The 26768-nt window shown below is 47.8% G+C and overlaps 1 protein-coding gene across 11 annotated transcripts in view; it reads right to left on the reverse strand.

Moving 5' to 3' along the window:
• EPS15L1 (epidermal growth factor receptor pathway substrate 15 like 1) overlaps positions 1-26768 on the reverse strand; it is a 100349-nt gene that overhangs the window by 47327 nt on the left and 26254 nt on the right. For all 11 annotated transcript variants that reach the window (XM_060093821.1, XM_060093822.1, XM_060093820.1 and 8 more), the window contains 7 exons: positions 19347-19472; positions 15884-15943; positions 11803-12036; positions 7551-7708; positions 5011-5167; positions 4682-4767; positions 1676-1748 (listed from right to left, as the gene is read on the reverse strand). In XM_060093821.1, the coding sequence (XP_059949804.1) occupies positions 1676-1748; positions 4682-4767; positions 5011-5167; positions 7551-7708; positions 11803-12036; positions 15884-15943; positions 19347-19472 (894 nt within the window). The remainder of the gene's footprint in view (positions 1-1675; positions 1749-4681; positions 4768-5010; positions 5168-7550; positions 7709-11802; positions 12037-15883; positions 15944-19346; positions 19473-26768) is intronic.

Below are 26768 nucleotides of genomic sequence, written 5' to 3' on the forward strand. Positions count from 1 at the left end.
GACATGGGTGGAAATCAGAGGGCTGAGGTGAGAATAAAATGATAGGATGAACATACAAACACCCAGAAAAATAGAGTCACTTCACCTGTGGTCATATAAATGATGCAACTCATTTGAGCAAAAAAAAAAAACAAAAACAAAACAAAACACGATGGTAGAGGCAGGCTGTTCCCTGCCTTCTGATCCAAAACATTCCAGGGGACCATCTAAGGCCCAACCCCCGATGCCAACGTGTACAGAGTGAGAAGCCAGGAAAGAAGAGCCTGGACACTGCACAGTGTGAACCAATGAGAGTCCCAAAGCATCCACCCTACCCAACCTGCAGATGGCAGCTACGACAGAGGACATTTCCCGCAGCCGGCGGGCAGGCACTGCGTGCCATCTGTCCACTGGGTATCTCATGGAATCCTACAGCCCCTTTGCGGACAGGCTCAGGGGAGGGGGAAAGAGGGCCGCCCAGCACCCCATGAGCCTGACTGAGTCAGGTGCTGCTTCCCCTGGCCTGGCTCAGGTCACTGCCCTAGGAGGTGGCCCAGAAAGAACCAGCCACTTAGGCGGTGCGCACGGCGGCCAGATGCTGCTCTTGGTGCTGATCCTCACTGCCAGGTGGGAAGACGGAGGCCAGGAGGCTGAGCCACCCATCCACAGTCCCCTGGCCAAGCCGTGGGGGCTGCAGCGCTGACTGCTCAGCCTTGCTCCTCCTTCCCCGGCTCTGAGCTCGGAGCACTCGAAGCCCCACGCAGAGACTGTCAGGCCCAGCGGCACAGCTCAGCCACGCTCTCAGAGCCCCACAGACAACTCGAGTCTCCTCACGATGGCAGAGCCGTCTCTATTCATTCAAACCTGAGACATCTCGGAACCGATGTCTCTTCAAGGGTGCAGCTCCCACACACTGACCATTTCGCTTCTGGCACAGCCTCCCTCTGCCCAGACGACGAGTGAGTGCTGAGCACATGCCAGACCCCACGCTCCAGCCCAGCGCCCAGGAGAGCAGACCACTCACTACCAACGTCACGCAAGGCCTAGAGATGTTAAGTAACTTGCCCAAGGTCACACAGCTGCTAAGGCGAGCCAGGTTTGAGCCCCAGCAGTCAGACCCCCAGTGTCGCTGTCACCACTACCCACAAGGAGACTCTCCAAGCAGGACTGTCCTGAGAACAGGTTAGAGGTCACTGTCTGAACCTCAAAACTTCAGGCTGAGTGAAAGAAACCAGACACAAAAAGCTGAATGTTATATGATTCCCTTTATATGAAATGTCCAGAACAGACAAACCCATAGGGACAGAGAGTGGATTCGTGGTTGTCAGGGGCTGGGAGGGGGAATGGGGAGAGACGGCTAAGGAGGACGGGGTCTCCTTTTGGGGTGATGGAGATGTTCTGGAACTAGACAGAGGTGGCGGTTAAGCAACACACTGAACATGCTAAACACCACTGAACTGTACACCTCAGAACAGTAGATTTTACGTTATGTGAATTGTACATCTCAATTTTTAAAAAATCCACTACTTATGGTATAGGAAACTAAAAAAAAAATCACTTGGAAGCCCCCAAAAGCTCAAGTTTCCAGTGAGTGCATTGGTGCCCCCACTTTGCCCTGCTCCACCGTCACTGCTGGGAACTCCCTGCACTGCGTGTGACACCAGGTTGATCCCTCCAAAACCAGCCATGTGCTTACCTGTACTTCATTGGTTTTCTGTCTGATTGCCTCTTCCTTTTCTCTAATGTCTTGCTCCAGTGAGTATTTCTCTCTGTGTGTTTAAAAATAGTTCATGAAAGCACAGATAGAGTGAATGAGTTGACCATTCCCCCAGTATCCCAACTTCTCAAGACCCAATCCCATCCCTCCCACAGAAACCCACCCGGGCTGACCCCACTCAGTGGGGGCTGAAGTATAGGAACGCCCCCAGTGACCATCTGCCCTACCTGACCTCCTCCCCTACAAGTGTGGGTCGAACCTGTGGATGCCATGAGGCTTTGCCCCCAACATGGCCGTGCAAGCAGAGAATGTCAAAGCAATGCCCAGGATGAGAAGGGCTGGATGTGCCCCTGCTGACTTTGAAGATGGAGGGGTCACGAGAGAGGAGGCACCGGGCAGCCTCTCAGAGCAGAATGAGCCCCTGGCCACACAGCACGGAAAGCAGACCCCAGACCCCCAACTTTGAGGAACTCGATTCAGATCCCCACCTACTTGGACAACACCCTGAATTCGACCTTGTGAGGCCCTGAGCAAGAAGCCCAGTTAAGCTTATCAAGACTCCTGGTCTACAGAGCTGTGCACTAATAAATCTGTGCTGTTTTAAGCCATTCCATACACAGCAAGAGAAAATGAATACATTCTCTAAATCCTATGCACACTCGCTCATGAATGGTGAGCAACAACTGCTCAGAAGACTGAGCACTGAAGACACGAAGACACACGGAGAGAGGCCCTGCCTTCACGGAGCTCACAGGCCAGTGAGAGAGACAGGCGACAAATCAACACACAAAGGCACACAACCTAAGTACCACGAAGGGAAATCCAGTGGGATAAGGAAAGGGGGTGTGCAGTGTCCTGCATAGGACGACCAGGGAAGGACTCTGAGGACATGGCCTATGAATAGAATATATGATGGGAAAACATTCTAGGCGATGGGAACAGGAAGGCATAGCTCGGCTGGGGGAGCCACGGTGAGGAGTTTGGAGTGATGCAAAGTCGGGTGAGGAGTCCAGAGGGCTGGCAGCAAGATGCAGCAGTGAGGGTCTCTGGGCCCGGCAGCTGACCCCAGCTACTCCCTCACAGGAGGCTGTGGCTGGCCGCTGTGCACACCAGGGCTTGGTGGGGCCCTGCCTGACTCCTCAGCTGCAAACAGCTCCCCCGGGGCAGCAACCAGCCTTGCTCTCCTCCTTAGAGACTGACTGTTTGTGCCCCCCACAAATTCATATGTTGAAACCCTAACCCCCCAGTGTGATGGTTTTTGGAGGTGGGGCCTTTGGGAGATGCTTAGGTCATGACGGTGGAGCCTGCAGGAATGGGATTAATGCCCTTACGAGAGACCCCAGAGACCTCCTTGCCCCTCCACCCTGAGAACATGGCGAGAAGACGCTGTCTATGAACCAGGAGATGGCCCCCATCAGACACTGGATCTGTCTGCACCTCTACCTCGACTTCCAGCCTCCACGATGGGGGTAAGTATGGGCCTGTTGTTCAAGCCCCCAGTCTGTGAGAGTTTGTTACAGCTGCCTGAAGGGGCTGCCTCGGCATCAGAAACCTCACGTGGCCAACATACTCTGCCTCCCCTGCTGGGAACCCAGCCCTTGCTCGACAGTAAGGCCCCCTCTGGGACATTGGGCCAGACATGGAATCGCGAGCGTCCGCATGTTCGTTTCCACAAGTCTAAAAACTACCTAATGATACAATGTGCTCTTTACATCCAACCCATTACGACTGAGTCACGTCAAGGGGAGAGGCGTGTTTCGCCACACCGCCAAGCAACAGGCCTGAAGGTCACTCTCAAAGCCACCCAGGCCTGGCTTCTTGCACACTCTTGCTCTGCACACGCTTGCCTCTCGCCTTCACAAGGAAACGCTCCAGGCTGCCAGAGGCTGCACAGCTGTGAAGAGGCAGCCCTGGCCTGACTGGGACACCATTGTCCCTTCCAAGACCCCAACCCTTGCATTACAGGGTCCCCTCCCTCCTCTACCTGCAGTCCTGATTAACAGGCCCACCCAGGCTCTAAGATACTGGCCCTCCGTCCTCACAGACCCTCTCAGCCTTGCCAGGCTGCACGTGCTGATCTCTGGTTTGGAAATACAGCCCCAGGGAGCCGATGACAGAATGGGAGCCATCCTCTGGGCTGAGCATGAAGCAGAGGGTTTGGCTTCAGCAGGCGGCCAAGGCTGAGGCTTTGTAGCCAGCCAGCCACCCACCTAACCAGTCTCACATGACACCTGACCTGCCTCTGCTTCTCAGGGCTCTGCTCCACCAAGGACACAAACTACACCACCCAAGGGGCATCCAGCTGTGAGTGGGATCCAGCTCGCTCTGGCAAAGTAATGTGGTTTTCATTTTCGGTCAAGAAACAGTCCCTCTCCTGTGGAGGGCTGGGTGCCTTTGGCCCTTCTGCTCGTTGCACCCCAGGCCCCAGCCCTCCCCCAGAATTAACTGGTAAGAGGATGGTGTTCTGCAGAAGATCACAGGGGCACACAGGAAGTAGATGTATTCTTTTACACCAGACTCTGAGAGTACAGACACCCCATCCAAAGCCCTTGTTTACAGGTGGGGAAACCAAAGCAGTGGGCGCTGGAAGTGAAGACAGAAACCTGGACACAAGGCCTGAGACTCAGAGTTGACCTGTTGCTCCTAAGCAGCAGTGTCACTACCTGAGACTCCGTCACTTTATGTGTTCAGAAATTACAAGGCCTTCCTGAGCCCGGGGGTGGGGGTGGGGGGGTGTCCCTGCGGGCCGCCTAGCAACAATGTGCCTGAGACCCCACAGCCCACACCAGCTCCCACTGAGGATGTCAGTACTTGAGCTCATTAAGTCAATTCAGGAACTCAGGAGAATCTGTGTCCCTTCATTTCTGCTGAACAAACTCACAATGGTCAACTCGCCACATGGTTCACAAGCCTCTGCTACTTCCGATAACAACCTGGGACGTAGATTTGGTTGGAATCTGAAGGGAAGGAGACGCTTTAACATACCTTTGTAACTGGGCGATCTCCTGACTGATATCATCAAGTTCCTTCACACCAGTAAACTCCCCCGATCCAAGAGAACTTGAACTGTCCTGCAACCAAATTCAGACAAAGAATTACAAATTGGCTAGCTGACCTCACAGCACAGCATGGGCTAGTAGGTCTTAGAATAAGGGATAAAATCATGTCTCCAGCCCCCAACCTGGGAACCATCTGGGCAGCCCAGACACACCCCGAGTGGCCCTAGTGAAGGCTGGGCAGGCTGCCAGCGCCACCTGGTGGCGGGCTGAGGGAAGCGACGCAAACACGATAGGGATGGGCCAGCGGCTACTCACCGGGATGGGAGTGCCTCTCTCTGAAGGTGGGACCATGTCCGGCGAGAGGACTTGAGGGGGATCGATGCCTTTACTGACCTTCTGCTGAATGAAATACATAGCTAACGCGAATTGGTCTTTGCTTAACTTCCCCGTTTGCCTCGTATCGGCCAGGGCCCTGGGAGAAATGTGGGGATGCTAATTACACATCACAAACACCAGAATCGGTTCCAAGTACACGGAACCCACACTTCTAAAAAATGGACAACAGAAACGATAAAAACAACGGGCCACAGCTGCAGCTCCTTTTCTACTGAACATCCCCCTCCTGGGGAGCAGTCCCAGCCCCCCACCAGAGCGTCGGGGCAGGAGGGGGCTCTTCTCCCAATTGGAGAACCGCCAAGCCCCACCCACGGGATAAGGAGCCGGTCCCTTGGGAAGCCCTGTTAGCAGCTAGGAGACACGCAGCTGGCAGGTGTGCAGGTAGTGGATGCGATTCACATTCCTGTGTAAATGGAAGCTGGAGCCGAGTGCACACACTCAGACCGTCAGCTGGTTCCTGCAGCCTTGGGTTATCTGAATAGCCTGGGCCGCTGGTCTTCAATGGGGATGACAAGCAGCACTTGGGGTTGTCATCATGAGGGGACGGGGCCTGGAAAGCCAGGCATGGCTACACAGGGGACAGTCCCTCGCTGCTAAGGTGGCCCCGCCCTCGTGGCCTTCTGGTGTCGTGGCACATGGGCAAGGCAGTGTGGAAGCTCTGCCACACCCGTGGTCACCGAGAGTTGGCCGTACGGGAAGGGAAGCCTCATGCAGCAAGGACAAGGCCTCCACATCTGTGAAAAATGTCATCCCTTCACTCTGTCCACTCAACACGCAGTCTCCTTCCCACTGCACGTAGTTACTGAGAGATTAGGGAAACCATGTCCTGATGCAGAGCGAAGAGCCAGGAACGTGTAACAGACTCAGGGCCAAACACTGTGAGCGAACAGGGCTGGTGGAAGATCCCTGTAAATGTCTCTATTCAAGGCTGTTTTCAAAATGTCTTTGTTCTTGTCACAGTTCAAGGGCGGGGTGTGATAATGTCGAGCTGCAACTATTTCTCCTGATGCTGCTGGAGAGGGCCAGTCCTGCTGCACACCCAGCCCACAGCAGCTCTCGGGCTGCGGTCCCATCTCTCTGGCCCGTCCCTGCTCCCTGGTCTCTGAAGAAGCAGGGGCCCCCAGGCCCACGTGCAGGGGTACTCTGTCCGCGTCCACCCAGGGCAGAATTACTGTGCTTATTCGGACACCACGCTGAGCGGCACAGTGCCGGGCACTGCGGGGGACAGGCCTACGTCCTTGTTTTGTCCCTTCAATCCTTCTTGGCTTGTTATCTCCACTTTGGATATGCTCCCACACCCGGCCACCTGCAAACAAACCCAGACTGTCCTTTCACTGTCCCAGTGGTTATTCTAGAGCTCACTCTTTCTGTCCTTGCCTTTTTTTCCCTGTATGCAACGCCTTCTGCGTGTTTTCTTTTTAATCCAAGCGTATTTGTGATTTCGTTGTGTCATTTACCTACTGTCATGTCACTTACAGGCTGAGATACATGTTATAAATTACTCTATGTTATGATCGGGGTATAATTTGAATTCCGTGCACATGCATTTCAGCATGATAAAGGGGGCATTGGATCTGAAGGGCCTGATAGAGACTGCCCCTGACTCGTCACAAGGGGCCAGGCTTCCCACAGTCTTTTGCTAACTGACTAGGTGTCGTGTGCTTCTTGAGAAGGGGCAGCCCGTTTTCTCCAGCAGGGCCTCACCTTGTAACGTGGCTATCTCTGAATTACTGTTAAGGATGGTTATTTCCCCAAGTCACAGTGAATTTCACAGCTCTATTTGGAGGGGTTCATCCCTCCAGAATTACATGGAAATTCTCTTCTTACAACTCCCAAGTGAAGCCCTCTAAAGTGGGAGGGCTTTCTCTCCAGAGAAAGCTAGGAAGCGACTTTCACCACTGGCTAGTTACCAAAGGAGCCATCCCGGTGCCATGAAGATTGCTCCGCCAGCCCTGGAGGAAAGTGGGGGTGAAGACGGCTCCTCGACCAGCCCTGAGGTGCAGACCGATCTCACCCTCTCCCACCAGCCGTGTCACTGACCTTCACAGGGCAGGGCCTCTAGGAGAGATGGCCACAGCCCTGATGCCCAGGGTGGCCCTGCCGGAGCCTCTGGGCCCCTTACTGCACCCTCCCACCAGAGGGGGGTGGGGCCGAGCACCTGCACCCTCACTGGCTGGGTTGAAGGCTGCATAACCACTAGCAAGAACTTGCCCCAGAGCTCTCTGGAGGGACCAAACAGGAGACCTTCCTGCTGGAGGAGAGTGAACTGACATGCACGCAATACAGGGTACAGGTCTCTACACTCAGCCCTGACTACCGCTCCCTCCTGTCCTGCTCACCCGCTCCGGCCCTTCACACAGCACAAGTCTCACTCAACGTGTGAGCCACCCACAGCCGTTAACTTTCACACAGCAAGACCCCCTGTACTTAGGAAGAGATGTCCATCCATCTGCTCTTACCATATGTGTGCTAGAAGGTTCTGGGTGAGGCCCGAGTGCATGAAGATCTCCTTCACCTCCTGGCCGCTCACATAGCCGTCCAGGTCCAGGTCGGTCTTCAGGAATATCTCATCAAATCGCATCTTGTCTGCCACTGGCACCACCCAGTTTACTGTTGGCTGAAAGGGTTTTTCAGAAGTTAATCCTCAAGCTTTTTATCACCTGCAAATACACACTACTGAAGTGTTTTCATGTTCATTTTAGCAGAAAACCCTCCACGAGCCAAGAGGGCAGACAGGATCCCTGTTCTGTAAGAGGGCAAACTGAGGCTCAGAGAGGTTAATGCTGACTCGATCAGTCTCACCCAGTGGCCAGTCTGCGCCTCTTTCCACCCCATCACAGTGCCTTGAAATCTTTGTACTGAGAGGGATGTAAAGACCCAGCAGGTCCATCTACCAACAGCCCTTCCATCCCCGCTGCCTGGGACACAAAGGAAAGCCTTCCACGACAGAAAGTGATCCCCTTCCAGGAGGGGGCTTCAAGTGTACTAGAGAGGACCCTCCTGACCACTCATTTTGGAAGGACTGTCTCCCGAGAACCGGCCCAGCACCGATGCCAGCCTTCCTGGCCTTCTGTCCTCCACCTGCAGACCTTCTTTGCAGTGGCAGGGGCATTCTCAATGCCCACAGTGCCAGGATTCTGTACTCCATCCTTCTTTGACCCTGACCCCACTCCCTGTGACACAGCAGACCCCCGTGAGGTGTCAGTACACACAAGGCACTGACAGGCAGTGAGTGAGGCTGATGTGAAGACTGCACCTGCATGACAGGCGGGCACGCAGGGCCCTGCGGTGCTGGTCGGGGAGCCCGGGCCTCTGAGGAGCACGCCCACCACCTGTGAGCGTCCCACATTCACGAGGACCCTGCTGCGGCAGACGAAGCTGAGAGCCCAGCGAGCTGCTGTGGTTTCAGTGCATTGGGGCTGGGCCACCTCATGCACCTGTGACCTCTTACACCACCTGCTCCAGTTCTACTTAAGAAAAGCAAATGCCAGGGTCCACCAGGGCCAGAGCACCTCCAACTCAGAGGCATCCAGGCCCCTCGGGCACTTGGTGGCAGGCCTCTTCAACTGCTTATTCTAGGTGTGTCACCTCTGACTTTTGGGGCTCCCATCACAGCACGTTTCACAGCGTCTCTGCCCCTTTGTGTAGAGATGTTTCCTTTCATCTGCTTTTCTGACCAGGTCTCTCTTATCATCTAAATCAGTGGGATCCTGATGTGAGCACCAGGAATCCAGAAAGCAATTTTGGGAAGAAAGGGATAACACATTACCCAGGGTTTGGGTTAGGGAGTAGAATGCTTTAAGACAGCAAGGATTTATCAAAAAAAAAAAAAAAACTCATCAGAATTTACGGACCAGATTCAAATTGCAAAGGCTCAGGCAGCAAGAACTGAGATAGTGTTTTACCTGCTGCATTACAGGAATTTCCTAAGCCACCCCAGGTCTGTCATTGAACAGTTCAGAGGAGATGTAAAGATGCACATAAAGGAGCTTTAATAAAGAGGCTTGCTGTCTTTAAGTCAAGAGCCTGGAACGAGCTCATACGCTGACACTGAGATGCCCACAGAAGGAGCAATGGTCAGACAAGCTGAGCTGAGGCAGGATTGGTTTCTGGGTCCCATGGGCCCCAACAGATCATGCCTCTGGGATGATGAGGGTCCAGACATTCGTTGCGCAAACACAATGAACTTGCTGCCTCATTTCTGGGGCTCTCAGGGTATGTCAGCAGCAAGAATCCGATGCCTACTTGGCTAAAAATCCAACACTGGACAACCTCCCCCTTGGAGCTGGGTCTCCTGGAAAGGGCTGGGTTTAAGGTCAGCTTAGCAGCTGCAGGCCTCCAGTCAATGGGAACAGACCCTGGTGGCTGGAAGGGGCCTCCCCTCACATATGGCCATGAGAGCTGGACTGGGCGGCCCTCTGGGGGCCCCAGGTAGGGTGTTGCTGCCCTGGGGATGAGGAAAGTGGGGGAGGGGAAAGCATGGAACTTGTGGGTCCACAGAAATGCCCGTTCTCATGTCTGCGATTCCACCAGCTGCCCCTCTTCCAAGGGGACACAGACACCCCCAACAGCGGCCACTAGTACAACTGGTCTAGTCAGGGGGGTCAGCAGCATGCTCCTGGGATCCGGGGAGAGCTGCCAGATCACCAAGGGGTGGTATTATGAGGCTGGCTGGCCTGCACCCAACAACAACTTCAGCCCCGCCTGCTTCCTTGTCAGTAAAACATACCCCATCTAGCCTAACCTACGGTACTTAAGAGCTTTCGGCAAGAATTCTGCAGACTCAAGGTGTTGGGTCTTGAAAACCAGCAGCTCATGTAGGTCTAAGTAGCTGGCCTCAGTCCCGCTTCTCCGACTCCATCTCACCATCCCCTGGCTCACCCTGCCTCAGCCTTTTTCCGGTTTCAAGGACACACGGAGCGTTTCCACTTCAGAGCCTTGACATGTACTAGTCCTCAGATGGCTTATCGTTCAGGTGTTAGCTCAGATGTCACCGCAGCAGCGATAGCCTGCCAGCTGGCTCCACCTGCGGGATCACGCCCCCCTCCTCACCCCGACACTTCCAGGCCAGGCCCTGCTCTGCTTTCTCATGACTGGTGGACCTTCCTTAGTTTACCAATTTGCTTATCGTCTTGTCTCCCCACAGAGGGCAGGGGCCCATCGCACAGTCACTGCAGCACCCCCAAGAAGTGCCGGGCACGGCTGGTGAGCTGGTAAAGGTGCCCAGGCTGGGCCATCTGAGGCTGGGCTCCTTCACAGAGAGCCACATACAACTCACCAACCAGAGGCCACACCTCTCCAACTGGCCGGAGTGGTGAGGGGAGTTGTGTTAGCCCCTATGACCAAGTCTCATCGACCCTCTCTGATCTCTTTTTTTTACTCTAGGATATGATAAAGCTCCTTGAAAATGAGCCTTGCAAGTCGAATATTTAACTTTAAAATTATGTCACTATCAAGAGAAATCACTGTCTCATTATGCCTTTCTCGTTTTCATTTTTATCATATGCCAAACTTGCATGGGGTGCTGGCTGGCCTTCTTGTCACAACTCATTGCTTTGCCTTTGAAACCACAAATGAGGCAGAAAGCAAAGCATGATTCCACACGTAACTCACGTCCTTGCACGTTTTAGACAATCTCCAAGGTGCCCTTTTATAAAGAGCCCATGATGATGCTGCCTTTGCCAGAACAAGAAACGTCTTTTTTGACATATAAGATACTGCCACATGGAGAGCTGGAGCCCCCTCCTGTCTTCCTAACACGAGATGGATACCTCCCTTAATTACCTGATTACTCAACATATTTTTAATGAGCATCAGAGTACCAGAGATTCTTCTAGATGCTGAGATTATAACCAAGAACGAACTCTGCTCTCATGAAGCTAATGGCAGGGGGTTGGGGGGGAACTGGACAGATGATACATAATTAACTGCATAACAGGCCAGCTGTGGGAAATCTAGGAGAGCAGGTAGAGGGTGGCTGGTCCGGGGTGTGGTCACACCAGGCTCCCCAGATGAGGTGCCCCGTGAGCAGAGGCCTCATGACGCCAGGTGCCTCAGTATGCAACCTGGGGACACGCCCTACCAGCAGAGGGTCTGCCTGAGGCAGGAGGGGCAGAGGGGTGAGTAGGGCTGGGTGTGCTCGCGGAAAGGCGGTATTTATGTGTAGGTGAATGAGAAACTTAATTCTGAATCCCTGTTGCTATGGTCTGAATGTTTGTGTCCCCCCCTCCCCTCAATTCATACGCTGGAAGTCCTAAGCCCCATTGTGATGGTATTAGGAAGTGGGGCCTTTGGGAGGTGATTAGGTCGTGAGGACAGAGCCCTCACGAATGCGATTAGTGCCCTTATAAAAGGGACCCCAGAGAGCTTCAATGGCCTTTCTGCCATGTGAGGACCCAGCAAGAGGACGGCCACCTGTGAACCAGGAATTGCCCCACCGAACACTGAATCTGTTGGCACCTCGATCTTGGACTTCCAGCTTCCAGAACTGTGAGAAATAAATATCAGTTGTTTAGAAGACACTCAGTCTACAGCACTGTTACAGCAGCCAGAGAGGACTAAGACACCTATTGTAAAGATTTAATTTAATCACAGACTTTACCCTTCTTGGGTCACGAACTACTTGCTGCTGAAAAACATCCTGCTGGGACTCTACACAGCAGTGCAAACAGCTGCTCGGAGACGTGGCCATGCATGAAGAGGGCACCGTACCTGTGTTTGCTTGATACTGTGCTTGGGAGACAGGCTTCCAGTGCTGTTCAGGCTGCTGACACTGCCGTGGGAAGGTGTGGAGCGGAGGCTGTCTTTCGGTGGGGGGCTGGCAGGCAGGACAGGCACAGCTCCCGGGAACACCGTCTTCTTCCTCTTGGACGGTGGGATGAGGGATGGGGGCAGGGCGGAGGGCACAGGCTCCTTCTCGAGGGCTCGATACACCAAGTGCATGGCCTATGAGCACAAAAGAGAAAGGCGTTCAGATGGCGAGGCCCAGGGCCAGGGTGGGCAGAGGGCAGTGCTTTCAGGGCCTGCAGTGATGTGATGAAGACTGCTCTTTTTGAGGTTGCTTCCAAATGGAACACAGTAAAAATAAACCTTTCTGATGAGCTACACCGCCAATGCATAATTTTCTAAGACATATGTTTAACCATCCGAGACTGAAATGAGTACAAAAGGAATACAATCATGCCAGACTCCACACATGTCCCTTCGCCACACAGCAAGGCCACTGTCTTCAGGTCTGACGACTTTCAAAGTAATGGAATGTGGAAGTCTACAGACTCACCATGATAGTACATCTTAAACCTACATAGTGCTGTCTGTCAATTACATCTCAAGAAAACTGGAAGGGGAAAAAAAGACACACCATGAGAGCTGCATGTACTTCAAGATATTCAGGAGACAGAAAACTATCCAAAAGGGTGTGTGTGCTGAGGATGGACAGGTGGCTCTCCTGTTCGAGGTAGGCAGGGGAAAATAAACTTTGTCTAAAACAAGGATTGAAAAGTCTGTTTTAAAAAGTAACAAAACAAAACCAAAATGACAACCACCCCCCCACTTCAAACTAGTCTTTAAGTTGCTACCAACAGATCATTAACACAGGCAAAAATTTACAGTCACTTAAAAACTGTACTAAATGCCAAACTCAGCTAGTGATGAAAAGAAACACAAAATGACACAACTCTAAGACCCACTTATAAAAGAACATAAATCTTGGCTGAAATGATGAGAAATGATAAAAACAAAACAAAAGTAGAAATTCAGGGCTCATGAGGCTGTGAGGAGAGAGGTGTGTTCCTGGGTTCACTCCAGGCCAATCACCCGGTTCCTGGAGACCACCCCAAAGCCAGTTCAATGATACTAGCTAACACCTGAAGTCAAGTGCTGTCAAAAGAAATATAAAAACAAATAATGAGGGGCTTGGGGGAGGGGGGATGGGGAGTTAATGTTTCATGGGGACGGAGGTTTAGTTTTGCAAGGTAAAAAGAGTTCTGGTGATGGATGGTGGTGATGGTTGCACAACCATGTGAATGTATTAATACCACTGAACCATACACTTAAAAATGGTCCCCCTGGTGGCGCAGTGGTTGAGAGTCTGCCTGCCGATGCAGGGGACGCGGGTTCGTGCCCCAGTCCGGGAAGATCCCACATGCCGCGGAGCGGCTGGGCCCGTGAGCCATGGACGCTGAGCCTGCGCGTCCGGAGCCTGTGCTCCACAACAGGAGAGGCCACAACAGTGAGAGGCCCGCGTACCGCAAAAAAAAAAATGGTTATGATGGGACTTCCCCGGTGGTCCAGTGGTTAAGACTCCATGCTCCCAATGCAGGGGGCCGGGGTTCAATCCCTGGTCAGGGAATTAGATCCCACATGCCGCAACTAAAAGGATCCCACATGACACAACGAAGATCCCACACGCAGCAATGAAGATCCCACGTGCTGCAACTAAGACCCGGCACAGCCAAATAAATAAATAAATATTTTTAAAACTAAATAAAAATGGTTATGATGATAAATTTTGTTATGCGTATTTTACCACAATAAAAAAAATAATAATGGACAGCTAGTGAAAAGAACAGGATGATGGAGAAACATGGAAAATGCTCAAAGTAAAAAAGGCAAAACAGAGTCGATGTGTGGGGGAAAAAAACACAACTGAGTATTACGGGGTGCAAGGGATTATGAGTGGAATTGTAAGAGAAATTTATAATTTCCTTGGCAAATGGTTTAAATTTAACCTAGAAGTTTAAAATCTCAAAGGCTTTACACCATAGTAGAGTAAGATAATAATAAGCTTTCATTCATTTGTATGTTGTAAAATCACATTTTAAAGACATTTAAAATTCCTAAAACAGAAGATATATCTTAGGGATACTGATATAGTTCCTCGTTTTCTATGACTTAGGAATTCCCAACTTTTTTTTTTTTTTTTTTGCTTGAACTTAATTACTGTTTATTAGAGCATTGTCCTTAACTACAAGGGGCTACTTTATTCTACTTTGAGATTTAACGGAATGAGATGAGTGAATGAACGGGAGAGAAAGATCAAAGACGTGAGTAAGGAGAGGGGAAGGGAGAAAGAAAAAGAGGGACAGAATGACATGGGCCCAGGGTGGGGAGGCGAGAGCCAGGCAAAGTCAGCACAGCAGGCAGTTGGGAGAGGTGAATGGGGAGCTACAGGGGTGTGGAGGGAGGGCAGCTGAATGGGAAGGCAGCCCATAGGACACAAAAGCCCCAGTCCTCACATAGATCTAGCACTGCTGCTAAAACGAGAAGAGGGTGGGAGTGTCAGGGCTCTGGCATGAACAGAAGCAGACGTGGAAGTAGATGGCAGGCTGCTAGGGCACCTGGTGGGCATGTCTATACATACACTTACTTCCCAGCTCTGTCTGCTGAGAAGGCCTGGAAGCAGTGGTATCCCAGGGGCACTGACCACCCCAGTGCCCAGATCCTGGTTTCTAATACCATTCTCCACTATAAGGAACTGGGGGTCCCTGGAAAAATGGCTGATGATGGAGCTGAGAGAGGGGATGTACAGGAAGAGCCAGGAAAATCCTATCATGCCAAAAGTAAGCAAGTGCTCAAGAATGATATGATGTGACCAAATGACAAAGGAGTCAGCTGGGAGGAACTCCCACTGGGCAAAATAAATCATGCCAGTAAAGGATTATAAAACATGGAACAGAGAACAGAGGACATATCCATAAGTCCAGTCTGATATGAACAAGTTCCTTATAGTAGAAGGCCAGCTAGAAAATGTGCAAGGAATGAGAGAATTAGAAAACCATCATCTGGCAACTACCAGAAACCTGACTGATTCAGGTGAGACTCCTGGGAGGATGCAAGAACTAGCGGGTGAGAGTTGTAGGGGTAACAGGGTATTCAGTCTCCACGTGTCTCTCATGAAAGACTGAGCACAAAGGAAAAGAGAGAATCCTGAAGCCTCCACCCCGACCTTGATCAAGGTCGGGTCAAGGTTGACATCAAGGTAGTAAGACATGTAATAAGACATTATATGTCCTATCAATGTCATGTGCCCTGGGGAGAACAAGCATCACCTCGGTGGGGACCTGCCACACAAAAGTGCATCGCCTGGATCATCATTAGGAAATAGCAGACAACCCCGCACCAAGGGAGACACTACAAACCACTGGCCTTAAAAATGCCCACATGGCCATGAGACACAAAGACAGATGCAGGAGCTGAGCTAGATTATAAGAACACGAGGCTGTAGTCTCTTTCACTTTATAGTGACATTTTGGGAACAATTGGCAAAATGTGAATAATATCCTTAGATTAGGTAATAGATTAATACAATAATAGACATAGTAATATATAACATATATGATATAACCTATCATAATAGATACTGTAATAAATTAGACAATGTCCATTTCCTGATTTTGAATTGGACAGCAGTTATGTAAGAGAATTCTCTGGTTTGGGGATATAGACACTGAAGTATTTCAGGATGAAAAGGCCCATGTCTGAAACTTACTTCAAAATGGTTCAAAGGGAAAATTAATTGTGTATACATATCCATGTATACATTCATATGCAAATGAGAGAGAAGGAGAGAGGGAAGGGGAGAGGAAGAGAGGGAGAGAGGGAGAAGGATAAAACAGTGTAGTAAAACAGCAACACTGGGGAATCTGAGCGAAGATTCGAAAGAATTCTCTGTCAAATTACACCCAAATTATGTCAGAATAAACGTTTAAAAAATTAAACAAGAAACCCCCACATGAGCTGCACATTTGCTTCCTCAGCAGAGTGGGAAAAGAGAGTCACAGCAGGGGCCTACCACAGCAAACTCATCTCTGTCCAGGTGCCCGTCCTTGTCGATGTCACTGAGGTCCCAGACCTGCAAGGGAAGAGAGCAGCAAGGCTTAGCGGCGGGCGGTACCAAGGGTTACTGCTGGGAGGAAGGGCCTGTGTGGCAGCACGCATGCCCACCAGAACTCAGATTTTGACTGCACACCAGAGTTAAGACAAGGCAATCAAAATGCATTTAAGAACCAGTCTGTAGGTTCTCTGAAAAACCATCATCCAATAAAGTACTGTCAATTCCAAGATCCTTTCCACCATATTAACATTCATTTTCTCTAACAAATGATCATGATTATAATCACGTCCATCCTGATTTTTAGATTCTTTGGTTTTGGTGCAGGTGTTGCTCTGGACACAAGCCCGCCTTCCTGCCCCCACTGACTGACACACACACACACAGACACACACACATCTAGCCCCTGCCCCCATTCACGGCAGGGCCACGGGAATGCATTTGAGTAGGTCTGTGGGATCCTGTCTCCTCTCCCCTATCAGTGAATGGTGAGAAAGATGCCACAAAATATACCAGGCCAACCTAGCATCCTGAAAGACAAGGCAGGCATGGATCAAAGGCTGTGTGCTGGGTTTTCTAAAGTACAACCAAGGCACTACCTTCCTGACCCAAGTCAGCCCTCCAGGACCAGCGGGGCCTGTTTGACTTGGACAGTGCTGCACATGGCACCAGTGCCCAGAGCCAGGCAGAAGCCCAGGGTCCATCCGTGATGCTTCATATGCTGGTACCCGCCCCCAATCAATCACTAGGATCTTCAGCCCAGGGATGTTTCTCACATGTGGACCCTCCTCTTCACCCCCTGCTGCTGTGTCCTTGGCTTGTGCCTCTCCAACACTCCACAGAGGCCAGAGCTTCCAGCTGGCCTCCCTGCCTCTAGTCCTGTACGCAGGGTAACCACAGGACCTGCTCTAGAATTCACTCTCACCCCACCTCACCCTGATGACGGCATCCAGTCCCTGTGCACATGGAGACCACTGTGCCCTTAGCTGGTCCCTCAACCCCAGCCCAGTCTCCTGGGACTCCACCTTGATCTTTAGGACTTCAAATTGTTTGCAGTCCCCTCAAGCATATGGAGGCCCTCTTAAAGGTGTCTGGCACTGGGCTGAGTGTTTTATATCTTTGGTCTCAATTTAAGAAGCAGAAGCTCAGAAGAGTAATGTTCCCAAAAATATGGCACACACAGGCCTTCCTGACTCCAGTCCTCCCCTGCCATAGCACCACTGATATTCGGGGCCAGATTGTCTCTGTGGTGGGACATCCTGTGCATTACAGGATACTGAGAAGCAACCATGGCCTCAACCTACATGATATCAGTAACACCCAACCCAGGTGGGACAACCATAAACGTCTCCAGATATCGCTCAACATCCCCCAGGGGTAGAACCGCCTGGGGAGAATATCAGCCGTACTCAGCGTGCCAGGCTGCCTCTGCTCATGCTGTCTTGTGCCTGGCCTTCTCAACCCGTCATCTGCCACCTGTTCCTTCCCTCTAAAGGCTATAACCCAGGGGCACCTACTCTAGGCAGCCTTCCCTGCCTGCCCTGTACCCCTCTGCTCTGGCGGGTCAGGAACCTCCCCCTCTACCACTGTCCCCAGCAAGCAGAACCGTGATAATCAGGGAGGCAATGGTTGGCGGTGGGGAGCACCAGGGAAGAGTGCAGGCTCTGGGGACCACCAGGACCTCATTCCCTTCTCCATGCAACCCTGAGCGACTAATCAGCCACTCTGAAGGACCCCCATTTCCTCACACGGAAAACGGAAGTGACACCATCCATAACAAAGTAGTTGCAAGTACTTGGTGACTTCATTCCTGCAAAGCACTGGAACAGGATCTAGCACATACGAAGCCCTCATAAATACTAAGATCTTAACTATTACTTACTTATTTGATCTCCTGGACTGTATTTAATTTCATCCCCATCTTCCCAGTGCTCAGGACAAAGCTGGCCCAGAGCAGACTCCGAAAAATGCTTCTGAATGACTAAATGGATGCATAATGCGTGGGTGCAGGGATGCACAGGTGAATGAGTGTGTGCAGATGCAAGGATGGATGCCTGAGTGCACTGATGCATACATGCACAGATGGATGGGTGCGTGAATGTGGATGCATGCATGCATGCATGGATGCATGGACATAGATGCATGCATGCATGCATGGAGGGGCACACGTGTGGGTTGATGCTTGGAGGGAGGGAGAGAACGAGAGAGGAGTAGATGAGAAGTGACCCCTGTGGACAAGACCTGGAGCCAAGGCAGAAGATCTGCAGAACCCACCCTTCCTAGCCGTAGCTCCCTTTCTAATAAAGCACACTCCACCTCTGTTGATCTCTTTGTCTTGTTCAGGATTTGGCTCTACAACAATATTACACCCAACTGTCAGGTATTTTGAAGAACTGTCACACTGTGCAGGAGCGGATCACCCCATCCTGCCTCATAAAGACCACTGGTGATCAGCGTGGGTCCCCATCATAGGCCTCCGTCTACACCACACCACAGCCAAAAAGAAGACAAAGGGATCTGTGAGATCGCCTTTCTTAGTGGCCTCATTTCAAAACAAAGTCCTATTTGGGTCCTATCAAATGGGCCAGTATCTGCAAAAGTGATATTCAAACAGGAAAATTATTAGGTGAATCCAAGTGGGTAGGAATTTGCACCTTTCCCCATGGTTCTACCAAATGTCATGAGCCAGACCCACAGGCGTGGCCTGGGGCAGCAGGGACCATGCTCCACCCTCCTGCTCTAGGTCTGCACCTGCCACATCAGCAATTCCATCCAGAGAGATGACAACATCCATCCCCTCTCGACACAGAGTGGGAAACTCAGCACAGAGATAGCCATGCAGAACTGGGCTTTGTGCACAGAGCAAACATGAGGGGCCATAACGCAAAACCTCATTAGAAGGAAAACAGTCTGGTTTAGAAACCTGTATCTAAAAAACTTGTATTTAATAGGAACAAAACTGAGGCTTTTTTTTTTAAATAAAAAGGCAGGGAATGCATAACATTTTATCTAAACTTGCAGCAGAATTGAAAGTATCTTTACCTTAGATTCATAGGCAGGAAAAAAAAATTAAAAATAGAAAAGAAATAAAGAAATACAGACATATATGCCCATACTCCTTCCCTAGAAGCACAATGCAGAGGGGGAAATCACAGTCTGGGTTTCAGTCCCAGCTCTGCCTGCCCCGAGCCCTGGGTAGTGAGTGCACTTCTCAGGCTGCTCCCCACGTGTGCTGGGGAGCCTCTGTGAGCTGCACCCTGTGAGGTCCCAAGCCACCCCAACTGCAGCAATTGCTCCACCCATGTCAGCTCTTATGAAACCCGACATTACATGGCCGTGCAGCAAGGCCTCAAAGTGTCCGTGGCGGGTGAGCATGGGGCTGACTGGACTCAGCAGCAGTGCCTGGTGTGAGAGAACCACTTACCCTGCCCAGGACATCAAGAGGCAGCTTTGAGTTCATGAGGACTGGTTTGACTTTGTCTCCAGAAAGCAAACCACTGATGGGTAAGAGGCTTTCAAAAATTCCATCAAATTTTGCCTTTTCTTCTACCTAGTTGGAAAGAAACAGCTTGAGTGAGTGAAAAAGTGTGAGAGTCCAAAATGAGCCCTGGACTGAAGCTGATTGAAAATGGGCAAGGACACAGCGCTGGGCTCACCTAAGAGTACAGGATTGTCCTACTGCACTTCCAGAGTGAACTCTAGCCAAAAGAATACAGCCCTCTGGTGACTATGGATCTGGTGGCCAAGGTCAACAGGGGAGAGAGGAGCTGGGCTTCACTTCCTGCCACAGGGGATGCCTGGGAGACCAAGGTCATTCCTACCTACCTCCTAGTTCACTAGGATGAGAAAGGTGAAAGAATGAAGAACGAAATCTGGATATCAATCCATAGAACTTAAACAATTAAAGAACCAAATATAAAAATAAACCAAAGATGTAAGCAACTAATTATCAACTTCAAGCATAATAAGTCCTCTGTGTCTGACAATAAAAAATAAACAAATAATAAAGCTCCTCAGGAACAGAGTGAAGGGCTGGGCAGGGTTTGCAATGCAGAATAGCAGCCTCTACCATTCTGAAATACAAAATGTGGGCAGCATGTAAAGGGAGTTGTCAGTGAGGAGGGTCTGGGCAGGGACCTCCAGTCTGCCCTCTGATGGAAATAAAGCCTGTGGCAAGGGGACGTGAGGATATGGCAAACCTCTCACCACTCTGACCACAAGCTGGAGCCACTGGGAGCCCTAGGAAAATACTCTCGACAAGTGTCCATCAATGGAACAATGGATAATAAACAAAATGCTCCGTCTATACAATGGAACATTATTCAGCCATTAAAAGGAATAAAACACCGATGCATGCTACAATATGGATGAACCTTAAAAACATTACGCAGAATGAAATAAGTCAGTTACAAAGAGATAAATGCTCTATGACTCCACTTACATGAGGTCCCTAAAGTACTCAGATTAATAGACAGAAAGTAGCATGGTGGGTGCCAAGGGTTGGGGGAGGGGGAATGGAGAGTTAGTGTTTAATGGGGACAGAGTTTTATTCTGCAAGATGAAAACGTTCTAGAGATGGAAACTGGTGATGGTTATGATGTGAATGTGTCTAACACTACTGAACTATACACTTAAAAATGGTTAAGATGGACCTCTAGGACAACTTCAAGCATACTAATATTCACATCATAAGGGTCCCAGAAGAAGAGAGAGGGAAAGGGACAGTGAGCTTATTTCAAGAAATAGCTGAAAATTTCCGTAACCTGGGGAAGAAAACAGATATCCAGGTCCAGGAAGCACAGAAAGTTCCAAATAAGATGAATCCAAAGAGGTCCACACCAAGGCATCATAATTAAAATGGCAAAAATTAAAGATAAAGAGAGAATCTTAAAAGCAACAACACAAAAGCAACTAGTTACATACAAGCAAAGTCCCATAAAATTCTGCTGACTTTTCAGCAGAAATTTTACAGGCCAGAAGGAACAGGCACAATATATTCAAAGTGCTGAAAGAAAACACTTACAACCGATAATACTCTCTACCCAGCAAGATTATCATTCAGATTTGAAGGATAAATAAAGAGTTTTACAGACAAGCAAAAGCAAGAGTTCAGCACCACTAAACAAGCCTTATGAGAAATGCTAGAGATTTCTCTAAGTGGAAAAGAAAAGGCCACAACTAGAAACAAGAAAATTATGAAAGGAAAAAATCTCATTGGTAAAGACAAACATACAGTAAAGGTAGGGATCAACCACTTATAAAGCTAGTAGGAAGGTTAAGAGACCAGTAGTAAAATCATCTATTTCTATAATAAGTAGTTAAGAAAAACACAAAATAAGAAGATGCAAAATACGATGTCAAAAACAAAATGTGGCGAGGGGAAGTAAAAATGTACAATTGTTAGACTGCATTCAAACCTAAGAGAGCATCAACTTAAAATACTCCCCTATGCGTAGGTTGTTATACATGAACCTCATGGTAACCACAAACCAAAAACCTATAATGGATCTACATAGACACAAAAGAGAAAAGCATCCAAACATAACACTAAAGAAAGTCACCAAATCAGAAGGGAAAAGAGCAGAAGAAAAAAGGAACTCGGACTTCCCTGGTGGCGCAGTGGTTAAGAATTCGCCTGCCAATGCAGGGGACATGGGTTTGAGCCCTGGTCCAGGAAAGATCCCACACGCCACAGAGCAACTAAGCCCGTGCGCCACAACTACTGAGCCTGCGCTCTAGAGCCCATGAGCCACAGCTACTGAGCCCGCGTGCCACAACTACTGGAGTCCACGTGCCTAAAGCCCGTGCTCCACAACAAGAGAAGCCACCACAATGAGAAGCCCGCGCACCACAACGAAGAGTAGCCCCCGCTTGCCGCAACTAGAGAAAGCCCACGTGCAGCAAGGAAGACCCAACGCAGCCAAAAATAAATAAATAAATAAAGTTAATTTTAAAAAAATGGGAATAACATCACCAAAGATTAGAAAAGTATGCATTTTAAAAAAAGAAAAAAAGGAACAACAACAATAAAACTACCAAAATGAACTGAAAACAATGAACAAAATGGCAATAAGTACATACCTATCAATGACTACTTTAAATGTAAATGGACTAAATGCTCCAATCAAAAAACATGGAGTGGCTGAATGGATAAAAAACAAGACCCATCTATATGCTGCCTTTAAGAGACTTCAGATCTAAAGACACACACAGACTGAAAGTGAGGGGCTGGAAAAAGATATTCCACACAAATGGAAATGAAAAGCAAGCTGGGGTAGGAATATTTACATCAGACAAAATAACTGTAAAACATAGACTGTAACAAAAGACAAAGAAGGGCATTACATAATGATAAAGGGGTCAATCCAACAAGAAGATATAACAATTGTAAACACAGATATGCACCCAACATAGAAACACCAAAATACCTAAAGCAAATATTAACATAAAAGGAAAAATTGACAGTAATACAATAATAATTGGGAATTTTAACACCCCACTTACATCAATAGATCATCTAAACAGAAAATCAATAAGGAAAGAATGGCCTTAAGTGATACATTAGATCAGATGAAATTAATAGATATATATAGAACATTCCATCCCAAAACAACAAAATACACATTCAAGTGTACATCGGACATTCTCCAGGACAGATCACATGCTACAGCACAAAGCAAGTCTCAATAAATTTAACACTGGAATCACATCAGTCTTTCTGACCACAACAGTATGAGACAAGAAATCAACTACAGGAAAAAAACTGCAAAAAACACAAACACATGCATTCTAAACAATATGTTACTAAACAACCAATGGGTCACTGAAGAAATCAAAGAGAAAATCAAAAAATACCTGGAGACAAATGAAAATGGAAACAAAGTGATCCAAATTCTGTGGTATACAATTGTACATCAACTATATTCCAGTAAAATTTAAATATTAAAAAAAAAGACTATGGTATACAGCAAAAGCAGTTCTAAGAGGGAGTTTATAGTGCTACAAGCCTACCTAAGGAAACAAGAAAAATCTCAAACAATCTAACCTTACACCAAAAGATACTAGAAAAAGAAAAACAAACAAAACCCAAAGTTAGTAGAAAGAAGGAAATAATAAAGATCAAAGCAGTAATAAATGAAAAAGAGACCAAAAAGACAATATAAAATATCAATGAAAGTAAGAGCTGGTTCTTTGAAAAGATAAACAAAATTGATAAGCCTTTAGCCAGACTCATCAAGGAAAAAAAAAAAAGGGCCTAAATAAATAAAATCGGAAATAAGACAGGAGGAATTATAATTGACACCACAGAAATACAAAGGATAATAGAGGATTACTATGAACAATTATATGCCAACAAATTGGAAAACTTAGAAGACATGGATAAATTGCTAGAAATGTATACTCTCCCAAGACTGAATTAGGAAGAAATAGAAAATGTGAACAGACCGATTACCAGTAATGAAACTGAATTGGTAATTTTAAAAACTCTCAACAAAGTCCAGGAACCAGACAAATTCTACGAAACATTTAAAGAAGAGTTAACACCTATCCTTCTCAAACTACTGCAAAAAATTTAAAAGGCAGGAAAGCTTCCAAACTCATTCTACAAGGTCAGCATCACCCTGATACCAAAACCAGACAAAATTACAGGCCAATATCACTGATGAATATAGATGCAAAAATCCTCAACAAAATATTAGCAAACCAAATTCAACAATACATTAAAAGGATCATACACCATGATCAAGTGGAATTTATTCCAGGGATGCAAGGATGGTTCAATATCAATAGCACAACATTAACAAATTGAAGAATAAAAATCGTATGATCATCTCAATAGATGCAGTAAAAGCTTTTGGCAAAATTCAACATCCATTTGAGATAAGAACTCTCCACAAAGTGGGTAGAGAGGGAACATAATTCAACATAATAATGTCCATATATGATAAGCCCACAGCAAACATTATACTCAATGGTGAAAGGCTGAAAGCATTTCCTCTAAGATCAGGAACAAGACAAGGATGCCCACTCTTGCTACTTTTCTTCAATAAAGTACTGGAAGTCCTAGACGCAGCAATCATACAAGAAATAAAAGGAATCCAAATTGTAAAGGAAGAAGTAAAACTGTCCCTGTTTGCAAATGACATGATACTATACATAGAAAATCCTCAAGACACCACCAAAAAAATACTAGAGCTCATCAATGAATTTGTTGCAGGATGCAACATATATAGAATTCTGTTGCATTTCTGTACACTAACAATGAACTATCAGAAAGAGAAATTAAAGAAACAATCCCATGTACAGTTGCATCAAAAACTATAAAATATCTAAGAATAAATCTAACTAAGGAGGTAAAAGATCTATACTCAGAAAACTGCAAGACACTGATGAAAGAAACAGAAGACAACACAAACTGATGGAAGGATATATCGTGCTCATGGATTGGAAGAATTAATATTGCTAAAATGACCATACTATCCAAGGCAATCTACAGATTCAATGCAATCCCTATCAAAATACCAATGACATTTTTCAAAGAATGAGAACAAATAATTTTAAAATTTGTATTAAATACAAAGGACTCCAAATAGACAAAGCAATCTTGAGAAAGAACAGAGCTGGAGGTATCAAGCTCCCTAACTGATGTTACAAAACTACAGTAATCAAAACAGTATAGTACTGGCACAAAAACAGACACAAAGATCAATGGAACAGAACAGAGAGCCCAGAAATAAACCTATGCACTTATGGTCAGTTAATCTACGACAAAGGAGACAAAAATAGACAATGGAGAAATGACAATGTCTTCAATAAGTGGTACTGGGAAAACTGGACAGCTACATGTGAAAGAATGAAATTAGAACATTTTCTTACACCATATACAAAAATAAGCTCAAAATGGATTAAAGACCTAAATGTAAGACCAGAAATCAGAAAACTCCTAGAAGAAAACATAGGCAGAACACTCTTTGACATAAATCATAGCAATATTTTTTTTGGATCTGTCTCCTAAAGCAAAGGAAACAAAAGCAAAAATAAAGAAATGGGACCTAATTAAACTGAAAACCTTTTGCACGGCAAAGAAAACCACCAACAAAATGAAAAGGCAGCCTACCGAATGGGAGAAGAGATTTACAAATGATTTATCTGGTAAGGGGTTAATATCTAAAAATATACAAAGAACTCATTCAACTCAATATCAAAAAACAACCTGATTAAAAAATGGGCAGAGGATCTGAACAGACATGTTTCCAAGGAAGACATACAGGGCTTCCCTGGTGGCACAGTGGTTAAGAATCCGCCTGTCAATGCAGGAGACACGGGTTCGATACCTGGCCGAGAAGATCCCACATGCCGCGGAGCAACTAAGCCCATGCGCCACAACTACTGAGGCTACGCTCTGGAGTCCATGTTCTGCAACAAGTGAAGCCACGACGATGAGAAGCCCGCACACCACAAGGAAGAGTAGCCCCTGCTTGCCTCACCTAGAGAAAGCCCATGTGCAGCAACGAAGACCCAACACAGCCAAAAATAAAAATAAATAAATAAAAATTTTAAAAAAGATAGTGAACTTTATGTTATGTGTATTTTACCACAATTTTAAAAAAAAGAGAAAAAACGGAAATCAGAGCACAAGCAGACACTGTGTACTCGAGTCACCATAAGCACTGGGAATCCCAACTCCCTGCATCCGCCTGGAGTGTGGAATTCTCCCTGGATCTGTCAGACTCGCTGGCTCAGGCTTCAGGAAGCCCAGGAACTTCCACCACAGAAAAGAACATTAACACCTGTCACTTTTTCTCTGAATGGACTGTAAAGCTCTCTGCCCCACCACGGTGCCATTCCTGCCCCAACTCCCCTCTTCAAGGCCTCACAGGCTCCTCAGCCGCCAGCTCTTCTCTTGAGGCCTCAACACAGCCCCTGCCAGAAAGGGGCCGAAATGGTTCAAGGAATAATAAGATCCCTTTGGCACCATTTTTCACAACAAAGCAGCTGCTTTTCAAAGTAGGCGCCGTGCAATTGGACTACAGAGAAAGAAATCCTTCGGCACTGCCGCAACATGCTTGATTGCTCACAAAGGCAACTTCCTGACCCCTCAGTCACCTGAGGCCTCTTCCTGCCCTGTCCCTGCACGGACCTCTCCCATCTAAACCCTTTCAAGGGGGGATCACACCAACCCCATAAAAAGGGACAAAAAAGCACTTGGGGCTGGGGGGTGGGTGAGGGGTGTCTATTTCATAGCAGGACTGCTATTAATGTCAGTATTTAAGCCAGATAAAAGTAAGGAAATGTGACAACCCGCTCACAGTGAGTGGGGAGGATGTCTTATTACTGGGAGACTGTCTCCAAGTCATACACAAATTGCCGTCTGGAGTAAATTCTGCACTCATTAGGAGACACCACTCGTTTTTCTTTCTAGAAGCAGTAACACAGCTCTACAGACACAACATCCTGTCTTAAAAAGAACACATTAAGTGTTGAGAGAAGCTTTTCAAAAAGCAATAGGAGCAACAGAAAGGAAAGAACTATAACGTATAAACTGGCTGGAAATAAGGAAGAAAGCTACGAAGACATCCTGGAAGTCTTCATGCTTGAGAGTTCTCACAATTTCTCCTTCTATCCTGATTAACCAACCCAAGCATCAAAACCACAGAACATGACCTAGAAATACGAGATTTCAACTGTAAACATTTCAGAGTCCAACATCTGAAACTTAGCTAACTGCCTTAGTAGGCAACACCCAATTACAGGAAAAGGGGATAGATAGCCTTTGAAAAGACTCTAATTTGGAAAAGTATTTTGTCCAACTTCTGTGGCATACTCACTCTGAAACAGAGTGGAT

This window comes from Mesoplodon densirostris, chromosome 3 (assembly GCF_025265405.1).
Source record: "Mesoplodon densirostris isolate mMesDen1 chromosome 3, mMesDen1 primary haplotype, whole genome shotgun sequence".
In the NCBI taxonomy this organism is placed as follows: domain Eukaryota; kingdom Metazoa; phylum Chordata; class Mammalia; order Artiodactyla; family Ziphiidae; genus Mesoplodon; species Mesoplodon densirostris.